We start from the raw sequence: 27,859 nt of genomic DNA, 5'->3' as shown, positions 1-27,859 counted from the left end.
CATGGGTTCAAAAGCTTGACACATATTTCTAACTAAACCCCTTGAGGGAAGAAGTGATAAAATATGCAGCCCTCCACCTTGATGGGGTAGTAGATGAATGGTTGTATCATGGAATGATAACCATGGGGCACTCCAAAATCACCTCCTATATAGAATTCAGTACTAAAAGGTTGATATAAGGGTTTGACAAGAAGCATTTTGAGCTACACTTAAAAATATTGACCCAAATCAAACACAAAGGATCAATAGAAGAATATATCACCATTCCAACAAATCTTCATATTGGTTATAGATACATCTGAGCAACACCTAGTCATACTCTTCATGGATGGTCTACAAGACCCACTAAAGGGTTGGGTAAGGTACCTAAATCCTCGTTTAGTTGCAAGAACCAATCAAAAAGGCAAGTGACATGGACTTTGGTTGCACTAAGATGTAATCCTTTTGATGAAAAAAAATCTACTTTGAAGGAGTCTTATTTGTCACCAATTGAAACTTGATGTTGAAACAAGACAAGAACTTAGGAAGCAAAAGTTGTGCTTCACTTGCAGGGGGAAGGGACAAATTCACTATATAGAGGTAAGACCAATAATTGAAGATGAAGAAGGCTTGGATAGTGACATTGATAGAGAAGGAAGACCCCCTAAAGAAGATAAGAAAGGAGGATTCTCAGTCACTTTATAAGGATATTCTCATAACACATTTTAAGTTAGAGGACAAATTGATGAGGAAGACATAAAAGTACTTCTATGCAGTAGATTTACACACAATTTCATCAGGCAAGAATGGATTGATAACCATTACGTGCCTGGTTACAAACGTAAGGGCATTGACATACAAATGGAAAATGGGCCATCACTAAGAAGGGACACCATAACCCCCACACATACTCTAAAGATTGGAAACTATTCTTATATAAACAAATTTCACATCCTCAATCTTGGAAGCATAGAAATGATCCTTGGTCTCCCGTGGATGAAGCGCATAGGGCCTTTCGAACAAGATGTCAACTAATAAACCTTCAAATTCAAGATACAGGACAATGAACACATCTTAAATGGGTTACAAGCAGACATAACATCAAGCCCCTAAGTTAAAGACCCCATAAATGAAATCTCACAATCGTCTTACTCACTTAAAAATATCCTCTACAAAATAGGCCAATGCAATGTCTTCTCTAAACTTAAGGAGATCCTCTTCATACAAAGCAGAGAAACATCACATCAACCAAAGACTGAAAAGACCAAAAAGAAAGGTGGAATCTTCTGATTATGCCTCAATTACAATAAGTTGCCTATCAGATCAGAGAAATCAAATGCTTGTGGGGAAGTATTTTGAAGGATGGCAGACTGGGATATCCCAACATTATAAAATAGAGTTTGGAAAGGAATGAACGTACCTTGTCTATTGTACATTATTTATTGGAGATTGTATCATTTGCAAAAGACATCATTATTGAATTCAGAATATAATATAAATTATATCCCTTTGTGAATCGCTCTATTTAGAGCATTGTAATGTCTTTGGCAATCATCAATGCAAGTGTCTATCGGCCATATCAAAGACAACATCATATCTGAAGCATATGTACATAATGATATATCAGAGACGGCTTCCATTGTTCAGAGCATATTGATATCAACATACCAGATACAACCTGTGCAATAAACAACATTGTTATTGTACCAAGACAGCCTGGATATTCGCATGTGATCCATTGTATATCAGAGAACATTGCCAGGTTATTGAGCATATATTTATTTGTTTATCAGACACAACCATTATATATTGTGATATATTGCTATGCAATTATTAACATTATAGAGCAGTGTATGCATTTGGAATTAAGCTTCATATCACGTTTAGTCACTATCAATTGTAAATAGCATATTCATTTGGAATAAAACATCATATAATAGAACTTTGTTATCAACAACTTGTTTTTATTCCTTGAATTATGAAATTACAAGTAGAGTCTAAATTATATAAAAAGAGTCGTTAACAGCTATTTGTTTGAAGTCCTTGAAGTCTCAAGCTTGGATTGTTGGAGTGGAAGCCACCTACACTTGAATTCCTGCCATTCTCTTCCCATGTTCTTGATCACCTCCATCTTGCACTTAGCCTCGAACCTTTCACCTTGCAAAATAGGATTAACTTGTTGAGAATATAGTCACTATCAATTGTAAATAGCATATTCATTTCAAATAAAACATCATATAATAGAACTTTTTTATCTGCAACTTGTTATTTATTCCTTGAATTGTAAAATTACAAGTAGAGTCTAAATTATATAAAACGAGTTGTTAACAGCCTATTTGTTTGAAGCCCTTGAAGTCTCGAGCTTGGATTCTTGGAGTGGAAGCCACCTACACTTGAATTCCTGCCATAGTCTTCCCATGTTCTTGATCACCTCCATCTTCTACTTAGCCTCGAACATTTCACCTTGCAAAATAGGATTAACTTGTTGAGAATATTAATTTTACATATACTTTGTAAACTCTATTTCAAATGAGTTTCAAAGATTTAAATGCAAATCACATTTAGAAATTCCAACTTAATGCTCTAATATTTCTACTTCCAGAATTTTATCTTAACCAATTTCACCAAGTTGTGTTGTAATATTCATTCTTATCCTCTAGCTTGGTCACTGAAGGTTATTTCTACCCTTGAAAAAATTGAATTAAACTTTTTAATCTCTCATTAATGAATACCTTATTTAATCTTGCCAATCTTATCATCAATTAAACCTAATGGGATGGTGGCAATTTTGAGTTTATATAGCTCAGATCTGGGAATGGTCAAGTCTGTAGAGGTCTGATTTATCTCCATAATTAGCATACTTCAATAGATTTAAGCAATGCATCTTCAATTTCAAACTGGGGATCCTCCTATTAGAGCCCATAAAGAGGCATCAGATGGAAATTCTTTGAAAGATGGGATACACTAAAGGAGGATTTGATGAAGCATGTCCATTATGCTATTCCCACATAGCCAATATCTTAGTCATCTAGCATAGACCTCATTTTATTTTGAGTTGTCTTACAGTCAGTATGCTTCTCTTGCTGACATTGATGATATTTCCTCTACAATTTACCTTTGACTTGATCAGAAGGCACTATTCCAAGGTGAACTGTATGCCAAGAGCTATAGAAGGTACTAAACAAGCCTAGACACAAATGTCCTCCAAATTTTAACCACAAATTTCAATGCCTTTTGAAAATAAATTCATGATTAAGACCAAAATCATGTTGCACAATAACTTAATCGTGATTTGTTAGTAACCATAAAACATAAATCCAAGGGGTAAGAATGCATATCACCTCATGAGCAAAATCTGCCTGTGCTCTATATGCTACATTGTTTCAGTGGATCACTTTTTCTTGTTATGCAGTAGCTGCCCTTTACACTAAAAAAAATTCAAGGTTATCATTGGAATTTTATAATTGTATATGCATATGCTACTTCCATCCACAATTGGAAGTGTGGATTTCTACTCTCCTTCCATCCCAAGAAAGATTTGGCCCCTAAAGCATTTGAATTAGCCTAGTATGTCTAGGCCCATTAGATATGAGTTGTAGGCATAGAATCAGATGAAATCAATCAACAGGAGTTATACATACTGAAAATATATCCATTACCTCAAATGCCTGTCAGAACCTCAAACATCTTCTGCAACATATGTCCACAACCACTCATCATCATTATCATCAGTAATGTATGTGGGAAACTCATTACTAATTGAGATCATTAAAAACATAATTTATAGGCATCACAGAAGAACTATCCCTATCAACATCTCATAATCATTAAGAGCATAAGGTGCCTCATTATTAAAGTCATTTGAGTGTCATCTCAAGTGTGGGCTCCATTCTATGAAGAAGTGGTAGCAATGTCCATATAGGGGATGAATATTAAACTTAGCCAAGAACTTTGCACTAACATAAGGATGGCAAACAATCCTCCTTAGCAACAAGCCTGCCCCTTTATAGTGATAAAGAGGTGGTGCCATTCGTAAGCAAACTCATCCACTACATATTCTCAGTTTATTGTGGTGTTCTATTATGATGATTCTTTGATGCAATTCAATGACTATGGAGACTCACTTATGCTTTCTATTCCAATAACAATGGTTAAAGAATAACTAGATATACATTTTATAATTCCATTCACCTTGAGCTATATGCAACTACAACAGTAGATTAAATGTCTCTGTTGAGTGGGTAAGAATGTTACTGATTGCCACATTGAAGAATTCAACTTGCGCATGGAACGTTTTCCTTCCAGTTTTAAGTTACATGATAATTTTAAATTTTTTTGGCAATTCCTTGCTTCAAATATTAGACTACTTCTTACAGGCATATCAGACCTGTTAAGGTTTAAATTATTTTTGAGCAAGGAATATTTGTAGATAGATGCACGATAATACATTAGCTGCCTCAAAAAGTGACAAACCAACCCGGGATGCAAATGGGAAAATCAACTTCACAGGACTTTGGGAAAAAAATGAAAGTTATAAACCAATAGGCTACTTGTTTCAAATTTTCTTGTGCATGTAACCAAGTTAAGGATTAGTATGTAAAACTTTATGGAAGAATGGGGATCAAATTTAAAATGATTTGTAACTTGTGTTATTTAGAGAATTGTAATGTTTTACTTCATAAGCCTCTTGACTTGAGTTTAGTGATATATATTGGTGTTTATGTTGATGTAGGACGTTATGATTTAGCTCGAGCATTTGAGAAGTGGGGAGGTTTACATGAAGTTTCTCGCTTGCTTAAGTTAAAACTTCGTCATCCTCGAGAATCGATGCCCCCTCTTGGTCAAGAGGATGATGATGGTGTCTTTAAACTTTCTATACCTGGACAAGGCATGTCTGGCATTCATCCAAGTAGTAATAACAATAGTACTAGTAACAGCAGCAGTGGCAATAAGAATTCAAAGAAATGGCTTGCACCTCTGGATGAGTTAAATCCAAACTGAGTGGATTAACAAAGTATCTAAGATGCAATGAAAATTGTACTTATTATAAATGTATATTAAAGTCCAGCAATTTTTTTAGAAGAAAAAAGAAAAGAAAACAGTCCAACAGTTTTTCATTCTGTCTACTTTTCATTCTTTCCAACCAATCAAATAAAAAATGTTTATGCTAATGATTATTATTATTGTCCATTTAAAAAAATATTTAATGCATAAATCTTTGTTTTATGATGTGATGTCTAATTGTTAACAATGGTTAATTGTGACTCTACTTTCTTAAAAAGAAAAAAATAGTATCACCAGCTTAAAATCTATTTAATATATAATGTGCAACAATAAAATAACTTTAAAATAATTTGAAAAATTATATTAAAATAAAATGTATGAATTGTTTGGTATCAAGCCACTGCCCATTGTAAATAGAGACCTTTTAAGGTATTTTTTAATCTATCAAAAAGAAAAAGAAAATAATTAAAATATTTTGGAAAAGTTTAAGTTTGTGTAAATCAAGATGAAAGTAATTCAATTTCAAAAAGATTATTAAGAATAAGGACTTGGTTGAGTAGAGTCTTCTCTTCTTTTATGTTGATAAAAGTAAACTTGATGGATGTAGTATGCTTTCTTTAATTTTTCAATGATGGCAATCTAAAGAATACCTATATTCAAGTATTTAGTAGAAATAGATTATCTAAAAACTTTTCTAACAGATATTTTAATGAAAACATGATGAGGTTATGATTGTTGTTTAGAATGCTAAGCAAATGAATAAGTTTAAATGATATTTTAATTGAAATTTGCATCCACAAATTAATTAAGTTATTGATTAAAATATGTGAATGATTCAAGTAAAGTTACAAAAAAAAATTCCAAAAGGTTCAAAGTTCTATTAGATCATAGCTCTCTATTGGTGTTGTATACTCTCTAGAGCCTTAACTAGTTTTTTTCTAAATAGGCATCCAAATAGACTTTTCTAGCCCATATAAAGTGCAACAAAATGCAATGCCTTGTTAGGAAACCAAAGAAAAATCAGCCTAAACATGTTACTAAGTTTACATAAATTGTTTCTTAAATTTTATACAATGATACAAAATCAATACAATGAAATGCAATACATGCACATATTGCATTTCTCAAGTGTTCCATAATGTAGAGATTTATGTGTTAATTAATTATTTAGATTAACCATAAATACAAAGTCTCGCATCCATAAATGAAAATTAGGACATCATTACATAAGGTATGCACAATGATACAACACGCACTACACAAGTCACAAGGTATGTAATAATAGTCCAAGTATAAAACTTAATATACCATAAGAATCACAACTCATACAATGGTACATGATACAATATACATCATAAGGGAGAGATATGAGCAAGTCTCTAATAATGGCGAACAAGTACAATTACTAGAATAATCATCCAAAATTAGTGTACAAACATTAGAATCTCAAATGGCAATAGAATCACTACCACTAGACCAAGTGGAATCAAATGCTCACTCTCACTATACGGTCCCACTCGGATAATGAACTACAAAATCAATAGCAATACAAAACTTAGGCAAGGATTCATAGAAGCTTTCCATCTTAAGTAGTCCTACACATATTGTAAAGGTGATACATACTAAACCTAGAGGCAACCAATTCACATGTAGGAAACTTAAGATAAACATACGGATCATCACATACATCTAACCTTTGAGTTATCCTAACAAATCTCTTTGGACCTTGACACCCAAGTGTCCATATGTGGCTCAGTAAGCCTCCCATACACACGAGGTTACTATGCTATATCAAGTAGTGCATGATTTGAGTGTTGAAAGTTTTAAATGTAAGAAATACATGATATCCATACACATGCAAGTATGGGGTTAGTAACTAGTAAATCCATAAATATATATAACATCATAATGTATTAATCATCATCATGAAAATAACCATAACCATCAACTTAAAGCTCATTATATATCAAACTACCCAATGGCTTATGATATATAAATAATATCATAATTTAATGTCATACATCAAAATCCTCAAGTATCACTAAAATAACCAATGCACATGTGAAAATGATCTAAAAGAGTTTGGCAATATGAACTAAAAAGAAAACTATAGTTGGACACTACATTTGGAATTCTTGAATTAGGCTTACTCCTAGAAGCCTACAACAAGTAGGGATATAAATTCCATAATCTCAATGTGTCCTACTAAGTTATAATGGACCTAATGTATGGGTCCCATCAAACCTTTTCCTATGAAATTTAGTTGCAGGTTTTCTACTTGTAGACCCACTCACAGTAGCTTTGTACCCAAATGAATGGTGATCATTAGTTGTAATCTATAATATTCTTCAGTATATATTCAAAGAACAATATTAATAATAATCTACAAACTAAGGAAGATGCCTGCTACAAAAATGCATGTGTCTAGGCCTACGAATACTTCTCTTCCCCTGTGTACGCTTGCTCCTGGGCCATCTTCTGCCTCTACCCTAGTCTCAGCTTCCAAGTGTGGGATCGTGGCTGGGGATGGCCTATTGTTTGCCACAGATTCTGGCTTGTGCAATAATACCCTAGCTAGGAATTCGTCCTCTCCTACTCGAGCTTTTAGCATTGGTTTTGGTAGCCTTTCTCTGGTTGCTCCTGTTGGGACGACTATTGCTCATCCTCATGGTGTTGCTGGGAGATCCGTCATTTCTTATGCGGATGTTGCTGCTTATGAGGCCGACATTAGTGGTTAGAATGTGAGGTCGAGGATTTGTGATACTATGCCAGTAGCTATTAGCAACCTGATAATGATTGATTTAGAGAAAGATATTGTAGATGAGATCTCCACTTATTTGGATGATTTCTCCTCCACTGTTGCTATCTTTCGCTTTAAGGGTTTTTGGCCATTGCTATTGGACTTGCACGCCTGGATTGGCTGTGTTTGGGAGCCCCTCATTTTGGCAACAACTCAGATATACCCTATGGCAAGGGGTTTTTTCATTGTGAAGTTTGATACTACTAAAGATAGAAATGCCATCCTGCATCGTGGTTTCTCTTGGGGGGAGAAGTTTACCTTGATGGCCAAACCCTGGTATAAGGATTTGACCCGTCAACGAAATCCTTTAATAAGGTCCCTTTGTGGGTCAGGTTGCCAAATCTCCCCCTTTACCTATGGTTGGATTCAATCCTGGAGGCGGTGGGGGAGGCCCTAGGGGATTTCTTGCTGGTTGATAGTACATCTTCCAAAGTGTTTCATATGGTGTATGCTCGTATCTTGGTTGAGGTCGACATCTCCAAGGGACTCCCTAAAAAGATTAGGTTGGACTCACTACTTGGATCTTGGATCCAGTTTCTTGATTATGAGGGTATCCCCTTCTGATGCAAGAAATGTCACAAGACCAGCCACCTTGTCGCTCATTGCTCGTCTGAAAAATCTAGACCAAAGAAGTCTCCTTCTTGGTGGAAGGGGGTGTCGGATGACCATTACATGGTTCATAAAGCCCCCTCTACAGGGGATGGTGACTCTTCTCAGGACACTTTGGTGGCGGACACAACTACTGTCCCGAATGGCACTTTTGTTGCCCCTATGTTGGTGACCTCTATTCAACCTCTTTCAAATTCTGTCTTTGGTGTTGTTGCCGATCCAGTGGCTCTGTCTCCAGATGTTGTTGCCTCATCTTAGGATGTTGTCCTTGCTTCTTTCGTGTTCCATTTCCCGCCTATAGGGATTTTGGGAGTTGATAGTGGAGATGCTAACTTTGTGTGGTAGAAGGTTGCTAGTTTGGTGGAGGATGGATGGACCATAGTAAAAGGTTAAAAAAAGGTCAAGCCCTCCACTCCTTTTGATATGGCATTACATTCTCAAAAAATGGGACCAAAAGGGAATGCTTGAGCCCCTTTTGTGGCTGTCTTGTTTTTATTTTTCATGGCTCTTTGGCATGTTGTTCTTTGTAGTCTGACATGGTATGGGGTTACTGTCTACTCCTCTTTTTACCATGGGGTTTCAAGTGCCCGTTATAAACCTATTTTCGTGGCTGAAGAATATTGTGTTATCTGCGATGCCACCCTGGTCACTTGTTCTTGGTTGTTGACTTGTTTCACCTTGGGGTTGTAGTTTTGATTGGTTTGGGCTTCTTTGAAAATTTTATGATATGTAAAGGGTTTCAGGAACCCTTCAAAACTTGTTTTCCTTATTCAAAAGCAACATTAATGATAAGGATTCATGAAATATTATATGATTTGATGCTCTTTTTGTCATAAATACATAAATGGCAAATTCCTTATGCTCAATATGCCTTGCAATATGGGCTTTCTTATTAGACACTCCCTAATTGGATTCATCATTAGAAAACCAATATGTACAATGTATTTAGATATGACCACACTTACCACAACCATGACATGACAGTGTCTTTTCTCTTCATATTTTATTTTTCCTTACTATTGAGAGGATTCTCTTTTCTTTTGGCTTTGGCAAAAAAATTTGTTTTGTACTAGTTGTTCTACTACTTCTACTTGTCCTATTGCAAGAGTGTGTTGCACAAGCCATCAAGCTTCAAGTCATCATATGTGTTAGTAATGTTGAGAGTTAGTTTCAATGAAGTGCTCGTAGGATCTTGTTAAGATTTTCAGCGTGATAGCTACCATATCATCTTCTTCCATCATGTGACCAATGATCTCAAGGTAATCATTAATGCCTTTGATCTTCATGAGATGATCCTGCAAAGATATTTTATCATCCATCATTATCACGAGTATCATATTCTTTAGGAAGAAAACTCCTCTTGTGTAGACCCTTCAAGTTTGTTTGGATTTTTGTAGCCACCTTGCCAAATGGTACTTCTACAAGCACTTCATCGGTGATAGATAATTTTGGCAACATAAATGCTTCAAATTGCACTCATCAAATGTTTTTGGTCTTTGCTTACTTTTGTGGGGCGATTAGTTTTACTGAGAACAATCTGATCAATGCACTAATACAATTGTGAGCATTTGCTACTTCCACATATTGTAGTTATTGTCATTAGATTAGAATCATGAAATATATCTCATTATTGGCATGATAATCCAACAATATCAAACAATCTCCTCCTTTGGCATTGATAACAATATATGATGTAAAAGAACAAATTAATACACAAAGAAACTATTAAGATAATATCTTATACTTTCTATAATAGTCAACTACTTGTCTGTAGTCCGTCTTTCAGTCTAGATAGGAATGTTTCATATCCTGTCTCTAGTTTTGTTTCTAATTCCGTCTTCAGTCTACGTTGTTTCTTTTAGAAACAACATCCTTGTAATTCTTTATAAGGAACACATTTGTTCCTCTGTTAATCAATCAATCATCCGAAAATCTGTTAATCTGCCAACTCTTCTTGAATCTTGTAACATGGTATCAGAGCTATTACTTAAATTTTTTCGAAAAAATTTATAATTTCTTCATGAAATTATTTGTTTAAATTTTTTCAAAATTATTTCTGTTGAATTTCTCTAAAACCCACTTAGGGTTTTTGGCCTAGAGAAATTCCTGAACTTGGGTCTGCCTATGTTTGTTCAGCACACTCTAGCCCCATTCGTCCATGCACATCGATCCTTGAAGAAAAATCTGTCATTTTTTATCAAGAAATCTGAAGCTTTTTCAAGCTTTTTTTAGCTAGGGCCTTTTTTTTTTAAACCCTAATTTTTGTGGTCGAAAAAATATTTTGTTTGGAGATTCTTGGTGGGTTTTTTGAGAGCTCAACTGGGTTGTCGTCCATTTTTTCTGGGTGCCTTAATTTTTGTGCCTCGATTTTTGAGCCAGCAGATCCAGAAAACGACAACAGATTCCTTCTGAGTTTTTCGAGCTCTCTTTTGGGTCATTCTCTGATTCTTCTGGGTCTTTCATATTTTTTCCTCGAAGAACGTGTCTTCACAAATTTTTATAATTTTTCATTGGAAAACATGCCATGGCATCTCTGACAAATATTCTACTCGAACATAATTCCAAATTCAATGGTCGCAATTATGGAACCTGGAAGCAGCGCATCATCGCAATCTTCAAATATCGCAACACCGCTCAACTTGTTATGGGTGTTACGCAGCGTTCGACTTCTCCAGGTCCTGATCAAGGCGAAGCTACATTTTTTGCCTTCTGAATTTGTTTCTATTTTTTTTGGGTTTGTTGATTTTCTCCTCAAAAATCATTTCAAGTTGTCTATAATACGCAAGGTTGTGTGAGATTTTGGGATTGTTGATTTTCTCCTCAAAAATCATTTCAAGTTGTCTATAATACGCAAGGTTGCATGAGATTCTGGGTTTTACCGTTTTTTCCACAAAAATGAAGTTTTGTAATTGCAACTTATTTTGAGTCATAGCACTCTTCTGGCAAAGCTTCTTGGTTTCAGCATTCTGTAGATCCAGGGAGGGTCTCAGTTATCACAAAATGTTCCGTCATCCGTACGTTGACCATTAAGGGAGGGTATTAAGATAATATCTTATACTTTCTATAATAGTCAACTACTTATCTGTAGTCCGTCTTTCAGTCTAAATAGGAATGTTTCCTATCCTGTCTCTAGTTTTGTTTCTAATTCCGTCTTCAGTCTACGTTGTTTCTTTTAGAAACAACGTCCTTGTAATTCTTTATAAGGAACACATTTGTTCCTCTGTTAATCAATCAATCATCCGGAAATCTGTTAATCTGCCAACTCTTCTTGAATCTTGTAATAGAAACTATATTAGTAGTACTACCAACAATATCCATGATATGTTTTAGAGTCTTTCTAACAAGCCTTCTCATCATAGAACAATCTCTACATCTTACCTATTTTTTTACCTTTCACATGACTACCTCTTCCCCTTTGACATCATTGAAAAAGGCACATATATTCACTAAGAGTCCAAAAACAACTGAATATATCTCCCAAAGATTGGATTACATATAATATAAGACTAACTAATCCATCTATGAAGTAGCCCAAAAAATATAAATTCAAAATAATGATGATCTCTACAAAAACACTCGATTAATGCAAATCAATGTAGCTTTGGCTTTGATCAAGATGGGCAATCAACCCAAGTTTCCTCAGAGATACTCAAAAGGTGCCATTTGGCAAGTACTTGGTAAAGATATTTGCAAATCCCTAAAGGTTATATGTCATACGATATAAGCTAGATACTGGAATGATAGACTTCAACCAACCAAACCCACATATAGAAATAATGGAATGCACTAAACCATAATATCATACAATATTTCTTATCACATTGTACAATTTGTGTTGGAGTCTCAAAATTTTGGAAACTATTCCAAAATTGAGGCCAAAAATGGGTTTCATTCCCACAATGGGTGCCAAAAATGTGTGTGAAATGTGGTAAATATACTTGTAGTATAAGCACTTCAGTAGATCATTGTGATAGAGGCTTGGCACATTAAATTCATCAAATGAAACAAATGGAAAACCCAATATATTTTGATCTATTGCTTCCTAGCCAAGTTAAGTATGGTCTGTAAAATTTTCTCTCAAATCAAGCATATAGATCAGTGACTTGATTGCCTTAAAATGGAAGATTCAAAGAGTGTGATAAAAATATGCATTTTGTACACAAAATCTTTGATCAAACTATGCTTATTAGGCTAGAAATGAGAGTCTAAGCTATGAAAGAAACTAAGAATTGTGATTCATGATGCCAAATGAAATGCAAGTAATCTAAGAAAGGAAATACTATGCAAATTAAGCTATCTAAGATGTTGAAATGAACTCTAGATGAAAACAAGCATTATAGTACTATTATGCAATTTAAGAATGAATGAGCTTGTAGAAGTTAGGTTTTATAGGAATTCCAATAGAATTAGATAGTTCAAACTCAAACTTGTTAAGACATTGAGATTCTCTCTTTATTAATACACGTATTGGTCAAGTTTGTGATTTCTTGATTGTTGGAGAGAGACAAATTGGCAATTTTCTCATTTAATTCTTCTTTTTAATTATAAATTGGTGTATATGTATTTGAATTGGTTAGTTTACTTTAAAGTGCTATGACCTTTATATAAATAGTTTTATTTAGTAATCAATAGCCATTACTTGTTGTTTGATGATTAAATTGATGAATGATTGATTTATGTAAGTCAATTGATTGAATTACTCAAAAAATTAGGTCTAGTATTAGGTTTGGGTCAATTATTCAAGATTAGGGGCTCTTGGTTTACTACACCAATTTTAGGGGATTAAAGTAGACAAAGAAGATACTTAGATTAAGAATGACCATGAGATTTATGTCTTAAATCCAATGAGATGTTCATATGTTCCTTTTATCAAACATATTTTACTCACCTAGGGTGTTTGATGTAGGTGCATCCTTGGGTTGTTGCAAATCTTGCATCAACCAAAAACATATTTTCTTTCAATTTCTTGGTTGTACAATTTTATGCACATATCTTAGAATGTGCCTTTAGTTTTTTTTCTTGGTATTTGTGCATCTAGGGACATGTCTGTGGTGTTGTGTGGTTATAGAAGATTCTTGACAAGTAGTTAAAGAACCATTGTTACTTGTCAAGAATCTTCTATAACTACATTGACAAGTTACAATTGTTCTTTGTAATTTCTTGACAAATTTTGTATTTTAGGATCTCATGAAAGACTTTCCTAATTAGTGCAGCTCCATGAAACATATATCATTGTTCTTGGATCTTGTTTGGAATTTAATTTTGACCTATGACTAATTTCATGACTTGTAAGTAAAGATCCATATGATTTGGGTCATGAACTATATTTCTATTAGACCTTTTCTTGTCCCTACAAATTGTAATTGATCTAGGCCAACTTAGATTTTGTGAAGGCTCTATAAATTGGGACATTTTATCTTTGTTTAAGGGATCAACAAGGAAACGTGGAAATAGATTCTTAGATCACCTCTTGGAGGATATGATGAAGAATGGTTCCTATTTGTAAACTAACATGTAAGCTTATAATGTAGCCTATATGTTGTTAGCCGAGTCAATACAAATATTTGATTTTGTGATAATGCAAAGATCTATTGTAACATCTTAAGTATCTATTCTTGTGTCTAAAGTTGTAGTTTATGTTGTTTTGATTCATGCTACATGGTTTGGACTATCTCCTTTGGAGATACTCTCTCCATGGATATGCTAAAGGATAAATCAAAGAAGAAGAGAAAGATCAAGAAGACTTTGGTAAGATGACCTAAATCTTGTATGTCTAATGGTAAGTGCTTTTCTTGTGACAAGTTTGAAGATGGATATTGTAGAAATAAAAATCACTTTTCTTGATACAAAATATTAGAATGATTTAGAATAACTAGGAGGGGGGAAGTGAATCCATTATCCTCAGGTCCAGATTTACCAATTAAACTTTTAATCACTTCAAATACTTTAGATCGAAACATTTAGTAGCTCGGTCTATATAGAAAATAATCAGCAATATAAACTTGCAATCCATTGTCCTAATAGTAACAAATTTGAAGAATGTTAAACATTAATAGTAAAACATCTTAGATAACATCTGCAAGCATGACACTAGGATTTAACATAGAAACCCAATTCGAGAAAAACCACCAATAACATGGTACCAATTTTTCACTCTTCTGAAGTGAGCTCTTTTAGGAGCCAATCTTGTTAAAGGTTACAAAATACATTATTAAATGTGACCTTGCTAAATATTTAATCACCCTATTAGGATTGGTCGTGTTAGAGGACTTAAGAAAATTCCATTAGAATGCCATCTTGATTAAAGGATTTATATATGACTGTTAGGTCAACCTTGATTAAAGGATTTCAATACTAATACAATGGTTAGGAAGTAATAGTAGAATGATCTGACAAATAAAACTCACTTTGCAAATACAGATCAAAATTCAGTCCAATAGTTGACTCATTGATTGGCCTCCATTAACATCTCCATCATTGATTTGCTTGGCAATCCTACAAGCAATCACAGTTCACATCAACACTTCATTGTTCAACCTTATGCTCAAGTTTATCAATCAACAAAATCAACTACTGCTCCAACCTTGTTAAGGTCTTCACTAGCTCTACTAACCTCTATAATTTTAGTCTTTGTACTTCCTTAAATAGGTAATTCTAATATTTTGTAGCTTAAACATTACCATAGATCTTAGGGTTAGGTTAGATTCATCAAATCCTTCCATCATTTTGTTTCCTCTTTTCTCTTCTAGAAACTTCTTCAAACTTCTTGAATTCATGCATAAAAATGCTCAAATATGATTTCCCTTGAATTAAATGATCTAGGTCATCCCTCATTATCTTCAATGTACTTTCCATATTCCAAGAATTAAACTGTGTTAACTAGAAATCATGATTTCCTCATAATCTCTCAAATGATGTCCCTTGGCCAACACTAGGTTCTGACACTCAGTCATCACATATTTACTTAATCAATACAAACTATTCTATCTAGCATACTTTTTGATACTCAGTTGATATTGATGCCCAATCAATAGTATATTTTGCTTGGCTTATACTATCACTCAATCAACTCTAGCATCGCAAGGCATTAACTTCTAGTTCCTTAATCTTATTTTATTTTGCTTGGTCAAGCCTATGCACTTGGTCTTCTATTGATCACTTGTAGGGTACAGGAAAATTGTCTTCTCCACTTAGGTTATGATTTAAACAATCAAATTACCTTTTCAAAGCCCAACTGATCAAGTACCCATTGTAGTTCCTCTTTCCCCTAAGTCCTCTTGTTATGTCATTATTCAATCATATTGATATGACACTTTACTCAAATAGAAATTGTCTTACTAATAAGGTTTGACATCAATGACAACATAACCATTGTTCCAATTGTATTTTCTAACAATCTCCCTCTTTGGCATTTATGGCAACACCTCTAGTTACCATGCAATCCAAAACATGTAATTGGTTCAAGCAGCTCTCTCTGTGTTCAATATCAAACTCATCTTAGCGTCCAACAATCTCTCTTTTTTTTTTCTTTTTTATTATCATCCATGCAACTTTGATATGCAACACATAGGCTCCCTCTATCATATCAGATCATGAAATCAATCAGCTTCCCTTTTCATTGCTAGCAATAGCTTGCATTAATTTGTCATGGTTAATGCATTCTCCCTCTTTGCAACATAATACATTATTCCTCTTCATCAAATTCATTTTGTATTGTTGGAAACACCTTGCATGGATTTTTCATGATTAATACATTCTCCCTCTTTGCAACATAATGTATTCTCCCTCTTTATCATGTTCCTTTTGTATTGTTAGCAACACCTTGCATTGATTTTTCATGGTTAATACATTCTCCCTCTTTGTAACATAATACATTCTCCCTCTTCATATGGTAACTATATATTATCCCCCTCTTTGACAATAGTGCCAAAAACACTTCAGCTTTCTCATGCATCTTCACAATGTAGATATCTTGTACTTTTAAAGCTTCTCCACCATCTATCATCTATTCTAATGACTGGTACAACATTTTGTGCTTCTCACTTCACTACTTTAGGCAGCTACTAAAGTATGCCTTTCTGCATCAACTTGTAAAATATTATGATCAACACATTTAATGAAAAGCTCTATCTTAGCTTGAGTAGCCTTAGCTAGAGGAATCACCCCTAATTTACCTCTTAGATACTCATGTGCATCCTTAGGTAAAGCCTTAGTGAAAATACAACTATTTTCTCCTTGGTATTCACATACTTCAATCTCACTTCTTTACCTTGAACCAACTCTCTCAAGTAATGATACTTGATAGCAATATGCTTGGTCTTTGTGTACATAACATGGTTCTTTGATATATTTATAGAACTTGTGTAATCACAATAGATAACAATAGGATCAGTGATCTCTTCCTTCATCCCTTTCAACAATTTCTCAATCCACACAATGACAGAACAATTCACTATGGTTGCTAAATGTTCAGCTTATGTTGTTGATTGTGAAATGTAGTTCTTTTTCTTGTTTTTCCAAGAAACTAATCTCTTTCCTAGAAAGAAAGATCCACCACTTGTACTTTTTCTACCATCAACATTGCTTGCCTAATCTCCATCTGTGTATACTTTTAGTTAGAACTTTTCATTATTCGTATAGTATAGGCCATAGTCCTTTGTTGCTTTCATATATCTTAGTATTATTTTTATTGCTATCATATGATTCTCTTTAGGATTTGCAAAAAACCTTGCAAAAATTCCAACTGCTAGTGCAATATCAGGTCTTTTGTGAACAACATATTGTAGTTTCTCAATCTTTGATCTATGCAATGTTTGGTTCACATCAGTGGAATCATCATTGTTTGATAGCTTATTTCATGTTGCCATAGGTGTGTTGAGTAGTCTTGAGTCTTCCATCCCAAAAAAAATTAGTATCTCCTTGATGCATTTTGATTGAGTAATGTAGATACCTTGCTTCATCTAATATAAACCAACAAAGAATTTGATTTCCCCAAACATACACATTTCAAATTCCTTCTTCATCTCATCTGCAAATGATTTGTACAGTGCATCTTGTCCTCCAAATATGATATCATCAACAAATATTTGAGCCAACATTATCCCTTTACCACCTTCATTTTCCAAGTATAGATTATTATTATCATTAATTCTTAGAAAATCAATCTTTACCAAATAATTGTGCATCCTTTCAAACCATTCTTTAGGAGCTTGTTTCAATCCATACAGTGCTTTGTGTAGTTTACATAACATATCCCTTTTGGTGGGATCAACAAATCCTTCTAGTTGTTCAATGTAAACCTTTTCTTCCAGTGTTCCATTCATAAATGCAGATTTAACATCCATTTGATATAATTTAAATCCTTTATAAGAAGAATATGCAAGTAATATTCTAGCTCCTTCTGATCTTACAACTAGGATGAATGTTTCCCCATAGTCAATACCTTCTTCTTGTGCATATCCTTTACATATCAATCTAGCTTTGTTCCTTGTAACTTCTCCTTTCTTATTTAGTTTGTTCCTTAATACCCACCTAGTTCCAATAAAATTAGTATCCTTTTGTCTAGGTACCAATGATCATGTTTTGCTCTTCTCTATTTGTTCAATTTTTTCATTCATTTCTTTCTTCCAATTTTCATTGTCCAAAACATCCTTCACTGATTTGGGCTCAAACTCACAAAGTAAACATGTATCACTTCTAAGTCTTTTCCTTGTCATAACTCCAGAGTCTTTGTTTCCAATGATTTATTCATGTGCATGATGTCTTCTCACATACTTTGCTAGTGTATGTTCTTCATAGTAATTTTGCACTCCAATAGGTCCACAAAAGTTAGTATGAACCAATTCCAAAATATCATTAGATGAATATGTCTTGCTCTTGAAACTAGACTTTGCTATTTTTTCCAATTGACATTGTTTACACATAGCATTATCAACTTTCTTCAATCTTGATAATCCTCTTACTCTTTTCATCTTACTAATGCTTACCAAATTATCAAAGTTCACATGACACAACCTCTTATGCCATAACCATAATCATCATATTGTGCAAATCTCTATGTCTCATAAGATAAATATAGATAGAATAAGTTACCTCTTGTTTGTTCTCCACTTCTAATTAGTTCACCAATAGCATCAAATATCTTGGCCTTCCTGTGATGAAATTCAACTCTATACCCTAATTTTTTCAATTGTGATACACTTAAAAAATTATAGTTAATTCCTTCAACCCAATAAATTTGTTCATATTTAATCTTATCAGTCAATTGTATTGATCCTTTACCTTTCGCAAGACATGGTGCATTGTTACCAAACTTAGCACAACTACCATGGTTTCTAACTTACTTTTATCACCAATTATGTGATGTGAGTAGCCACTATCAATTATCCATCTATCATCTTTAATCAAATATGAAATTAATGCAATTTTCTCATCTTCATAAAAATCTTCTTTCATAGCAACATAAACAACTTCTTCATCATTATTATTAGACTCATTGTCAGTTTCTTTTTTAGCAATATAACAAGAATTCTTACCTTTTTCTTTGTAGTCCTTGTTTCATCTATTGTCTTTGTCATCTCTTTTTCCTTTGTACTTGTCTTCCCTTATTTCATCCTTGTCTTCTTTGTGAAGACATCTTGCATCATTATGACACTTTATTACCTGAAAAACATACTATAGGAAGTTTACCTTTGTATTTTCCTCTGCCTCTTAGAAGTCTTCTAGCCATCAATTCTTCAAGCTCATCAAGATCAGTATCATAGATATCACTATCACTATTTAGACACTTTCCTTTTTCATTCTTGTTAAGAACCAATTGAGATTTGAAAGTAGATTCAATAACAGTAGGAGTGAAATTTTCAAATTGTGACAATTCAAAAGTAGTTAGCCTAACAACTAATCCTTCCAAAATCATATTGTTACTAGGTGTACATCTCAATTCTTGTATTTGAAAGACTCTAATAGAATAAATAGGAAGTAGGGTTCTTAGTACCTTTTTTATCACAGTTTCATCATCAATGTATTCATTTGATCATCTTATAGAATTTACTACTTCTTTGACTCATACACAGTATTTAGCAGTGGTATCACCTTCTATCATTCTCATCTCATCAAAATTTCCTCTCAAAATTTCTAATTTTTCTTAAAAAAATATTTGTGTCTCCTCCATAGATACTCTATAACATATCCCACATTTTCTTAGTAGTATATAGTGCAACCCTTTATGTCATCAAAATTGGTATAGCTTAGGGTTGATGCAATCTCCATCATAGTATGATTGTGTTCTTTCTTCTCTTTCATCTATTGAGTTGTTAGAGGTCTTGATATCTCCACATTTGAATTTCCCAAATACTTTATTGCTCCTTCTCCAATTCCTACCAAATGCAACTTCATCAAACTCTTCCATGCAAGGAAGCTATCCTTGTTCAACCTTGGTACCTCCTTTTTGTACATCTTGATATTTAGCTTCAATTACCTTTAAACTTTTCTCTACAAGAACCAATTCTTTAATACGAATTGTTAGATTGATTTAGAATAAATGAGAGGGGGGGGTGAATTAGTTATCCTCGAGTTTACATGTACCAATTAAACTTTTAATCACTTCAAATACTTCAGATCTAAACATTTAGTAGCTCGATCTCTATAAAATCAACAACATAAACTTGAAATACATTGTCCTAATAGTAAAAAACTTGCAATATGTAAAATATTAATAGTAAAACATCTTAGACAACATCTATATGAGTATGACACTAGGATTTAACATGGAAACCCAATCTAGGGAAAAACACTAGTAACATGCTACCAATTTTTCACTCTTCTGAAGTGAGTTCTATTAGGAGCCAACCTTGTTAAAAGTTATAAAACACATTGTTAAATGTGACCTTGCTAAATGATTTAATCACCCTATTATGAGTGTCTTTTTTAGAAGATTTAAGAACATTCCATTAGAATGTCACCTTGATTAAAGGATTTACATACTGATACAATGGTTAGAAAGTAATAATATGTTGATCTGACAAATACAATGCACTTTGCAAATGTAGATCAAAATTTGGTCCAACAACTAACTCATTGATTAGCCTCCATTAACATCTGCATTATTGATTTGCTTGACAATCCTACAAACAATCAGTCTTCACTTCACCATTCATCCTTCTGCTTAAGTTCATCAATCAATAGAATCAACAACTGCTCCAACCTTTTTAAGGTCTTTACCATCTCTTCTAACCTCTATATGTTTAGCCCTTGTACCTCCTTAAATAGGTAATTCTAATATTTTTACACTTAAACATCACTGTAGATATTAGGGTTAGGTCAGATTCATTGAATCCTTCATTTTATTTCCTTTTTTCTCTTCTAGAAACTTCTCCAAACTTCTCCTTGATTTCATCCATAGAAATCCTCAAACATGTTTTCACTTGAATTAAATGATCCCGGTCATCCATTGTTATCTTCAACATGCTTGTCACATTCCAAGAATTCAATTTCAACATGCTTGTCACATTCCAAGAATTCAATTGTGTTGACTAGAAATCAAGATTTCCTCATAATTAGTCAAATATTGTCCCTCGGCCAATATAGGGTTCTAACACTTGGTCATCACTGAATTACTCAATCGATACTAACTCTTCTATCCAACATATCTTATGAGACTAATTTGATACTAATTTTTGGTCACCACTATATTTTGCTCGGTGTTTACTATTGCTCAGTCAACTCTAGCATCACTCAAATAAACTTCTAGTTCCTTAATCTTTTGTTCTTTTGCTCAGTCAGGCCTATGCATTTGGTCTTCTATTGATTACTTCTTCTAGGCTTTAGTACAACTATCTTCTCCACTTAGGTTATGATTTAAACAATCAAATTATCCTACTAAAGTGCAATTGATCAAGTTCTCATTGTAGTTCATCATAACTCAACCTTTTCTCTAGGTCTTTTTGTTATGTCCTTCTCAAATTTTCTTCATCAATCATCTTGATATGGAACTTTACTTGAATAGAAACTATCTTACCAATAAGGTTTGACATCATCGACAACATAACAATTGTTCCAATTGTAGTTTCCAACAACAAAATTCATAATTATAACTCAAGTATATTCACCATGGTGAAACAAGGTTAAATGTTACTTTAAGAAAAGACTAAAGTATATGGAAAAGTACTCCAAGAAATGATGAAGATAGTGAACATTATAGCATTGTATGTTCTAGATACAAAATATTTACACACATTACTAAATATTACAAAAACAAGAAGATGAGCAAAGGTGTTTTGGTAGGAAGGAACAAACACTTGTAAAATAATTAGACAAAATTTAGCAAAGTGTAAAGAGAAAAGAAAAGAATATAAAGGAATGAAGAAATTTAAAAAGGGAAGGGGAAATAATCACATAAATAATTCGAAGAGAAAGAAGAATAATAACAAGGAAAACAAGGAGAAGATAAGATTGGGTAAAATACAAAGTCCTAAGAATAAGTCTAAGAAAAAAATGAGTAAAGTTAACTTATATTCTTGAACATCTTGGAGTAAAGTTAGTGGTCATTACCCCTCCTAGTCATAACTAAGATACAAGACATTTCATTAGTCCAATATGCTCTAAAGAAAAATCTTACAACTAGATTGATGTAGGGAGGCTTCTATTTAGGAAAAGTAGTAGGCACGGTTAGGTAGAGATGTTTGATAGTGGTTATATGTATTTAGTGGCATAGAGTAGGTGGAACTCCTTTTTTATTTATGTCAAAGGGGGAAAAGAGAATATGTTAAAAATAATTAGGGAAGAAGATAAAGTGCAAGGAGTAGATAGATAAGATAAGATAAGATAAATATATTAATTTCCAATGAGAGACCACAATGTGGGTCTATGGGACTGGAAGCTTACAACCAATAAGATAGCACTAGATGGAACACCAAATGGTGCCAAGAAAGAACACCAAACAATATTCACAAAAGAACAAGAACAAAATCAAGAAATAGACAAAGAAGAGAGAGAGAGAGAGAGAGAGAGAGAGAGAGAGAGAGAGAGAGAGAGAGAGGGAGTGAGGATATGTGTGTGTAGTGAAGTTGTACAGACTGTGGACATCAATTAGCCTTAGAGGCCAACCTCGACTCCCAACCTATAGCAAAAGTGTCTCAAATCACTGTCCTAAGGTTTTTAATCACTACTCACTTACCCTCCTACTAGGAAACCATAACAAGAACCCGAGCTTGCTTAAGTTTTGTCAGTTGTGATCTAGTAAGATCCTCATCAAGATAAATCTTGGCAGAGAGAGGAAAACGCTTCCTCTTTTCCCTAAGAACTTGAAGGAGGTCAGCAAGTGAGAGGAATTGGATAAAGAGGGTGCTATCATGCCCAACCCAGGCATAGTCTAGTGTGATGTCAGTGATATCCAATCCTTGAGGAAAGAGTAACCCATCACAAGAGGCTTTGAAAAAGAAAAAGAAGAAGAAGAAGGAAGAGGGAGACCATAGACTCACAAGTTGAGCTCACGGGCACACCTGAACCTTTCATTTCCTATCTTAGTTTGGACCAACTTCTCCACTCTAGGGAGAGAAGTGGAAGTGGATATGGGCTTGTTACAAATAGATGCCCATGATTTCAATTGTTGTTCTATTTCAGTTTTCAAGGAGGATTGTTTTTTGTTGAGTTCAGACTATTTCTTCCTTAGTTGGTTGATATCAGACAATTGCAAATTTGATCATTAGAAGTTTGAGTTGAGAAATATCCATATTAGTTGTACTTAGCATTGTAGATATGTCCAGGTTCTTTTGCATATGATAGTCAAGTTGACTCTTCAAATTAGTTAATGTATCTTAAAGTGTCTCATGTAGGGACTACACAGTACACTAGAGAGTTTGATTCTTAGCTTCAACCTTAATCAACCTATCATTGAGACTGAGAGAGAGTGAGGATGACAAAAAATCTGTAACTTGCAAGGCCTTATGATTAGTCTCCAATTTTTTCAAGCGAGAAACTATTTATTAGAATGAGATTGGGTCAAATTGGGGATCCATAGCACACAAATAAGCTTGCACTCATCTAGGAAATGTGCCCTCTATTGGATGTTGTTGTCAAACAACTTTCAACTAGAAATTTGTCAAACAGTTTGCAAACAAAGTACAAGCAACTTGTCCCAAGCAGTCAAAAAAAAAAAAGAGTAACAGTAGTGACACAAGACAAAAGAGGCATGACACAGTAGGCTTAATGAATGAGTAGTAGCAAGGGCCAAACATCTGCTAGGGCATCATGGCTAGTCAAGAAAACAACGAATAGCTCTACACGATATGGAACAACTCTGCAAGAAACCACAACATGCCCTAAGCATCTCCACAAGGGACAAAAGAGGCATGACACAACTCTGCTAGGGCATCATGGCATGGCTACTAGGTTGTAACAACTCTCAGATACTAGGCTGCAATGGCTCATGGCTCTACTACGGCATCACATCTCTACAATAGCTCACAGCTCTGCTAGGGCATCACATCTTTGTAACAACTCATGGCTCTGTAAGCGTGTTTTCAAAGCATATAAGAAAACTAACAAAAAGAGAGCAAGTGTTGAACATTTGCTATTGTTTCATGGCTAGTTGAGCAGACAATTAATGACTCTACATGACAGGGCACAACTCTGTAGGTTTATATAGTTGCACATAAGAAAGAATTTTAGCCAAGAAGAGTGGTGTACATCAAAGGGGGAGAAATTAATGGAGATAAAGAATATGTAATAAAATTGGAAACAAGGAGGGTCTTGTTCTCAAGGGTACCAAAGATAGAGAAGAGATTAGGAAGCAGAGAAAAGTTAGAGAGACTTTTAAAGACAATGATGTATTTTGGATATTGTTGGCTCCTACTTGCATTATTTTTTTCCTGTCACATGTTTCCATAAATGTCAAAAGGGGATATTGTTGGTGAGAAGGATGAGTTTTCATTGATGTCAACATGTATATTACGTAGTTTGGATATTTTTTAAGCATTATTGGCAACAATATATATTGTTCAAAAGAATTACAAAGGAATGTTACTATAGCACACATCATGGGATGACATATAGGTTTTCTACATGGTTCATGTCAAGTTTCAGTTTCTAAATGATAATTTGATCAAGTTATGGCATCACAAATGAATATTAGTTATTTTATTATTTTCTAGTGTAATAGAGTTGCAAATATTTTTTTTGCACACGTGATCAAGATCAAATCTTTGGTCATATAGTTGGGGATGTGTCAACGACATGATAATGTGTCTTATAGTCAAAGGGTTTGTGATTTTAATTGTCCTTGAGGCATTTATAAGTATTTTAGTTGGGGGTGATAATGCTCTTAATTTTTGGTGTAAAATGCTTTTGACGAATAAAATGGTGATCAATAACCACCAATTTATGTGTACATTTGGGAAAAGAGGGAGACCATCAAATAAAATCTCTTAGAGCAATAAAATTAGATCAACACAACCAAAATTAATGTAAGGGTGTTAATGCAAAATTTAAGTCCTTTTATGTATGTACAATTCTAAGGTCTCTTCCTTTCCCAATTTAAGTTGATATGTAAATAATTCAATATACAAGTAAACTAAGAAAACATATAATGATCAAATAGAAAGAGATCTAATCTATTGTATCATTGTAAGTTCTATGAAATGAAAAAGAGGGAAATGTTCTCACTTTGAGGGTTAGTAGAGGATGCATCTTCATATATGAAGAAACCAAAACTAAAAATGGATTGAGATCTAAAAATATAAGGGTTGTAATTTCCAAGTGTAACAATCATGAGATGCTAGGAATATGAATATTAGTTATTTTACTATTTTCTAGTGTAATAGAGTTGCAAATATTTGTTTTGTGCATGTGATTAAGATCAAATCTTTGATCATATAGTTGAGGATGTTTCAAGGACATGATAATGTGTCTTATAGTCAAAGGGTTTGTGATTTTAATTGTCCTTGAGGAATTTACAAGCATTTTAGTTGGGGGCGATAATGCTCTTAAGTTTTGGTATAAAATACTCGTGACGAATAAAATGGTGATCAATAGTAGACCACCAAATTATATGTACATTTGGGAAAAGAGAGAGACAATAAAATAAAATCTCTTAGAGCAATAAAATTAGATCAACATAACCCAAATTAATCTAGGGGTGTTAATGCAAAATTTAAGTCCTTTTATTATACACAATTCTAAGGTCTCTTCCTTTCCCAATTTAAGTTGATATGTAAATAATTCAATATACAAGTAAACTAAGAAAACATATAATGATAGATAGAAAGATATCTAATCTAGTGTATCATTGTAAGTTCTATGAAATGAAAAAGAGGGAAATTTTCTCATTTTGAGGGTTAGTAGAGGATGCATCTTGATATATGAAGAAACCAAAACTAAAAATGGATTAAGATCTAAAAAAATAAGGGTTGTAATTTTCAACTATAAAAATCATGAGATGCCAAGAATATGTCAACTTGGGGTGACCTATATTGATATAGTTTTGCTTGGGGTGACCTATATACGAGAGATGAAAAGATAGGTCTTAGAACTATGACATAAATTGTATCATCAAATCTACACTTTAGGTTTGAAAGTCTATAAATTTTCACCTACACATAAGAGAAGAGAATTGTTTGTGGAAGTGGTCTTATCTTTTCCAAGCCCCTATATAGGAATTAACATTGAAATAAAGTAAGTAAAGCATGCAAATCAAGGGAAACTTTAGAAAGTCACCTCCAAAAGAGGATATAAAATATTAGTGAATCTTTCATTATTTTGAAAAAAAAAAAAAGTATTTCTATTGGAAAATTTCTCATTTTTAATTCTAAATATGATTAATATTGGTGATTATTTTTTAATCATATTTTTTTGGTTTAAAATATTGACAAATCTCGATAATAATAGGAAGTTCATTAATCACCATGGAATATTACAAATCAAAATTGTACATTTTTTTACCTCATGGACTATTATGAGGATCATTACATATACTTTAAATCAATAGTGAAAACTAAATATTAGTGATATATCCCTAAAGTAACTAATAATTGTGATAATTATTGGTCAGCTCAATTTAATTTCTCCAATAATATATCATATTTAGATGACTCAAATCTAATCATGTAACAAATATTGTGGCGAATATTTGAATTTAAAATTTTCAATAAAATAAATTATTGAGTGATTTTAAATACTCTATAACTAAATTTTATAAAACTATGAGAATTTAGGTTGTATCAAAAATGGCTAATTTAAGATAGTTTTATATAATATCTAGTCAATTGTTTATTCCTTAATACATGTGTAAGTAATTTCTTTTATGCCATTAATACATATGTAAGTAATTTCTTATATGACCTTATTCATATCAAAAAAATATATATATCAACAATATTCATATTAACAAAACATACCTTCTCTCCTCCCAAAATGGGGTTCACATTCTTATCATATTTATACTCTCCTTGTTTATCATTATTTCCTCCTTATTATCTCTTTTCTTATCCATGTGGCTTCTTTACCTTTTTTTAGAGTTTTCTTACTCACTAGTATATTTTGACCCTTTTTTGATGAAACTTGGTCAAATTTTCTACCCATGTTGGTCAAATTTTCAACCAATGGCTTCATGGCTATTTTCGTCATCAAAATTTTGACAAATTATTGTATTGGTCGAAATAGGTTTGCTTTGGTGTGAGGACTATTGGCCATTATTTCAATGAGTATTGGTCGAAAGTTTCACCGAACGTTGGTCATATAATTGGTCAATATTTTGAGCAAGCTTTGTCAAAATGGCCACCGAGCATTGGTTGAAAGTTTGATCAATGTTGGGCCTTCATCAACTAGTATGATAAACCCATAACCAAACCATTGGTGAAAATTTTGACTAAGGTTTGGTCAAATGTTCAACCAATTCTAGTCTTTGATCAACCAGCATGCCAAACCTATGACCAATGCATTGGTCAAAATTTTGACCAAACTTTGGTGGAAATGTCAACCAAGTTTGGTCAAAATTTCAACCAATATGATTAGTTTAAAAGAAAGTAGTGGGTCTACCACCACCTTCAGATGAGATTTCACAAACCTATATTGATGGCACTACAAGTGGCTATAGATGGGTGAGGTTTCAATATTGTCTACATATACAAGTCCAAATGTGATTGTACCTTGATCATTTCCCTCTCATACCCTTGCAAATCAAGCCACTTCAACCAAGGAATATAATCCCCAATATTAACACACCCATGATACACAAAAGATACGTCAATCACATTGGAAATAATCTCCTCTGAGACATGAGTGTCTTGAAGTTCAAGAAGGAGAACCTCTTCATGTTAAGACTATTTTGTAGCTAAGCTTGCTCAAATAGAGAAGTGACTCCTTTGCGAAGTTGTTGGGATCTCTTGGGAGCAAAAGATTGGACTCTCTTTAGAGAGAGAAGCTCAAGAACACAAATCCTTCAAGAAATTCTCTAAAAGGGGCCATATGTAGCCT

The 27,859-nt window shown here is 33.5% G+C and overlaps 1 protein-coding gene across 2 annotated transcripts in view; it reads left to right on the top strand.

The window, feature by feature from the left end:
* LOC149538775 (polyketide cyclase/dehydrase/lipid transporter) overlaps nucleotides 1–5,150 on the top strand; it is a 249,549-nt gene extending 244,399 nt beyond the window's left edge. For both annotated transcript variants that reach the window (XM_089800099.1, XM_089800098.1), the window contains exon 10: nucleotides 4,712–5,150. In XM_089800099.1, the coding sequence (XP_089656225.1) occupies nucleotides 4,712–4,980 (269 nt within the window). In that variant the 3' untranslated portion in view covers nucleotides 4,981–5,150. The remainder of the gene's footprint in view (nucleotides 1–4,711) is intronic.
* The last annotated feature ends 22,709 nt before the right edge of the window (nucleotides 5,151–27,859 follow it).

Source organism: Cupressus sempervirens, chromosome 9, assembly GCF_028749045.1.
Source record: "Cupressus sempervirens isolate cs-2001-9-10 chromosome 9, ASM2874904v1, whole genome shotgun sequence".
Classification (NCBI taxonomy): Eukaryota; Viridiplantae; Streptophyta; class Pinopsida; order Cupressales; family Cupressaceae; genus Cupressus; species Cupressus sempervirens.
Note: the sequence above shows the minus strand (reverse complement) of the source record. Positions and strands in the feature narration are given on the sequence as shown.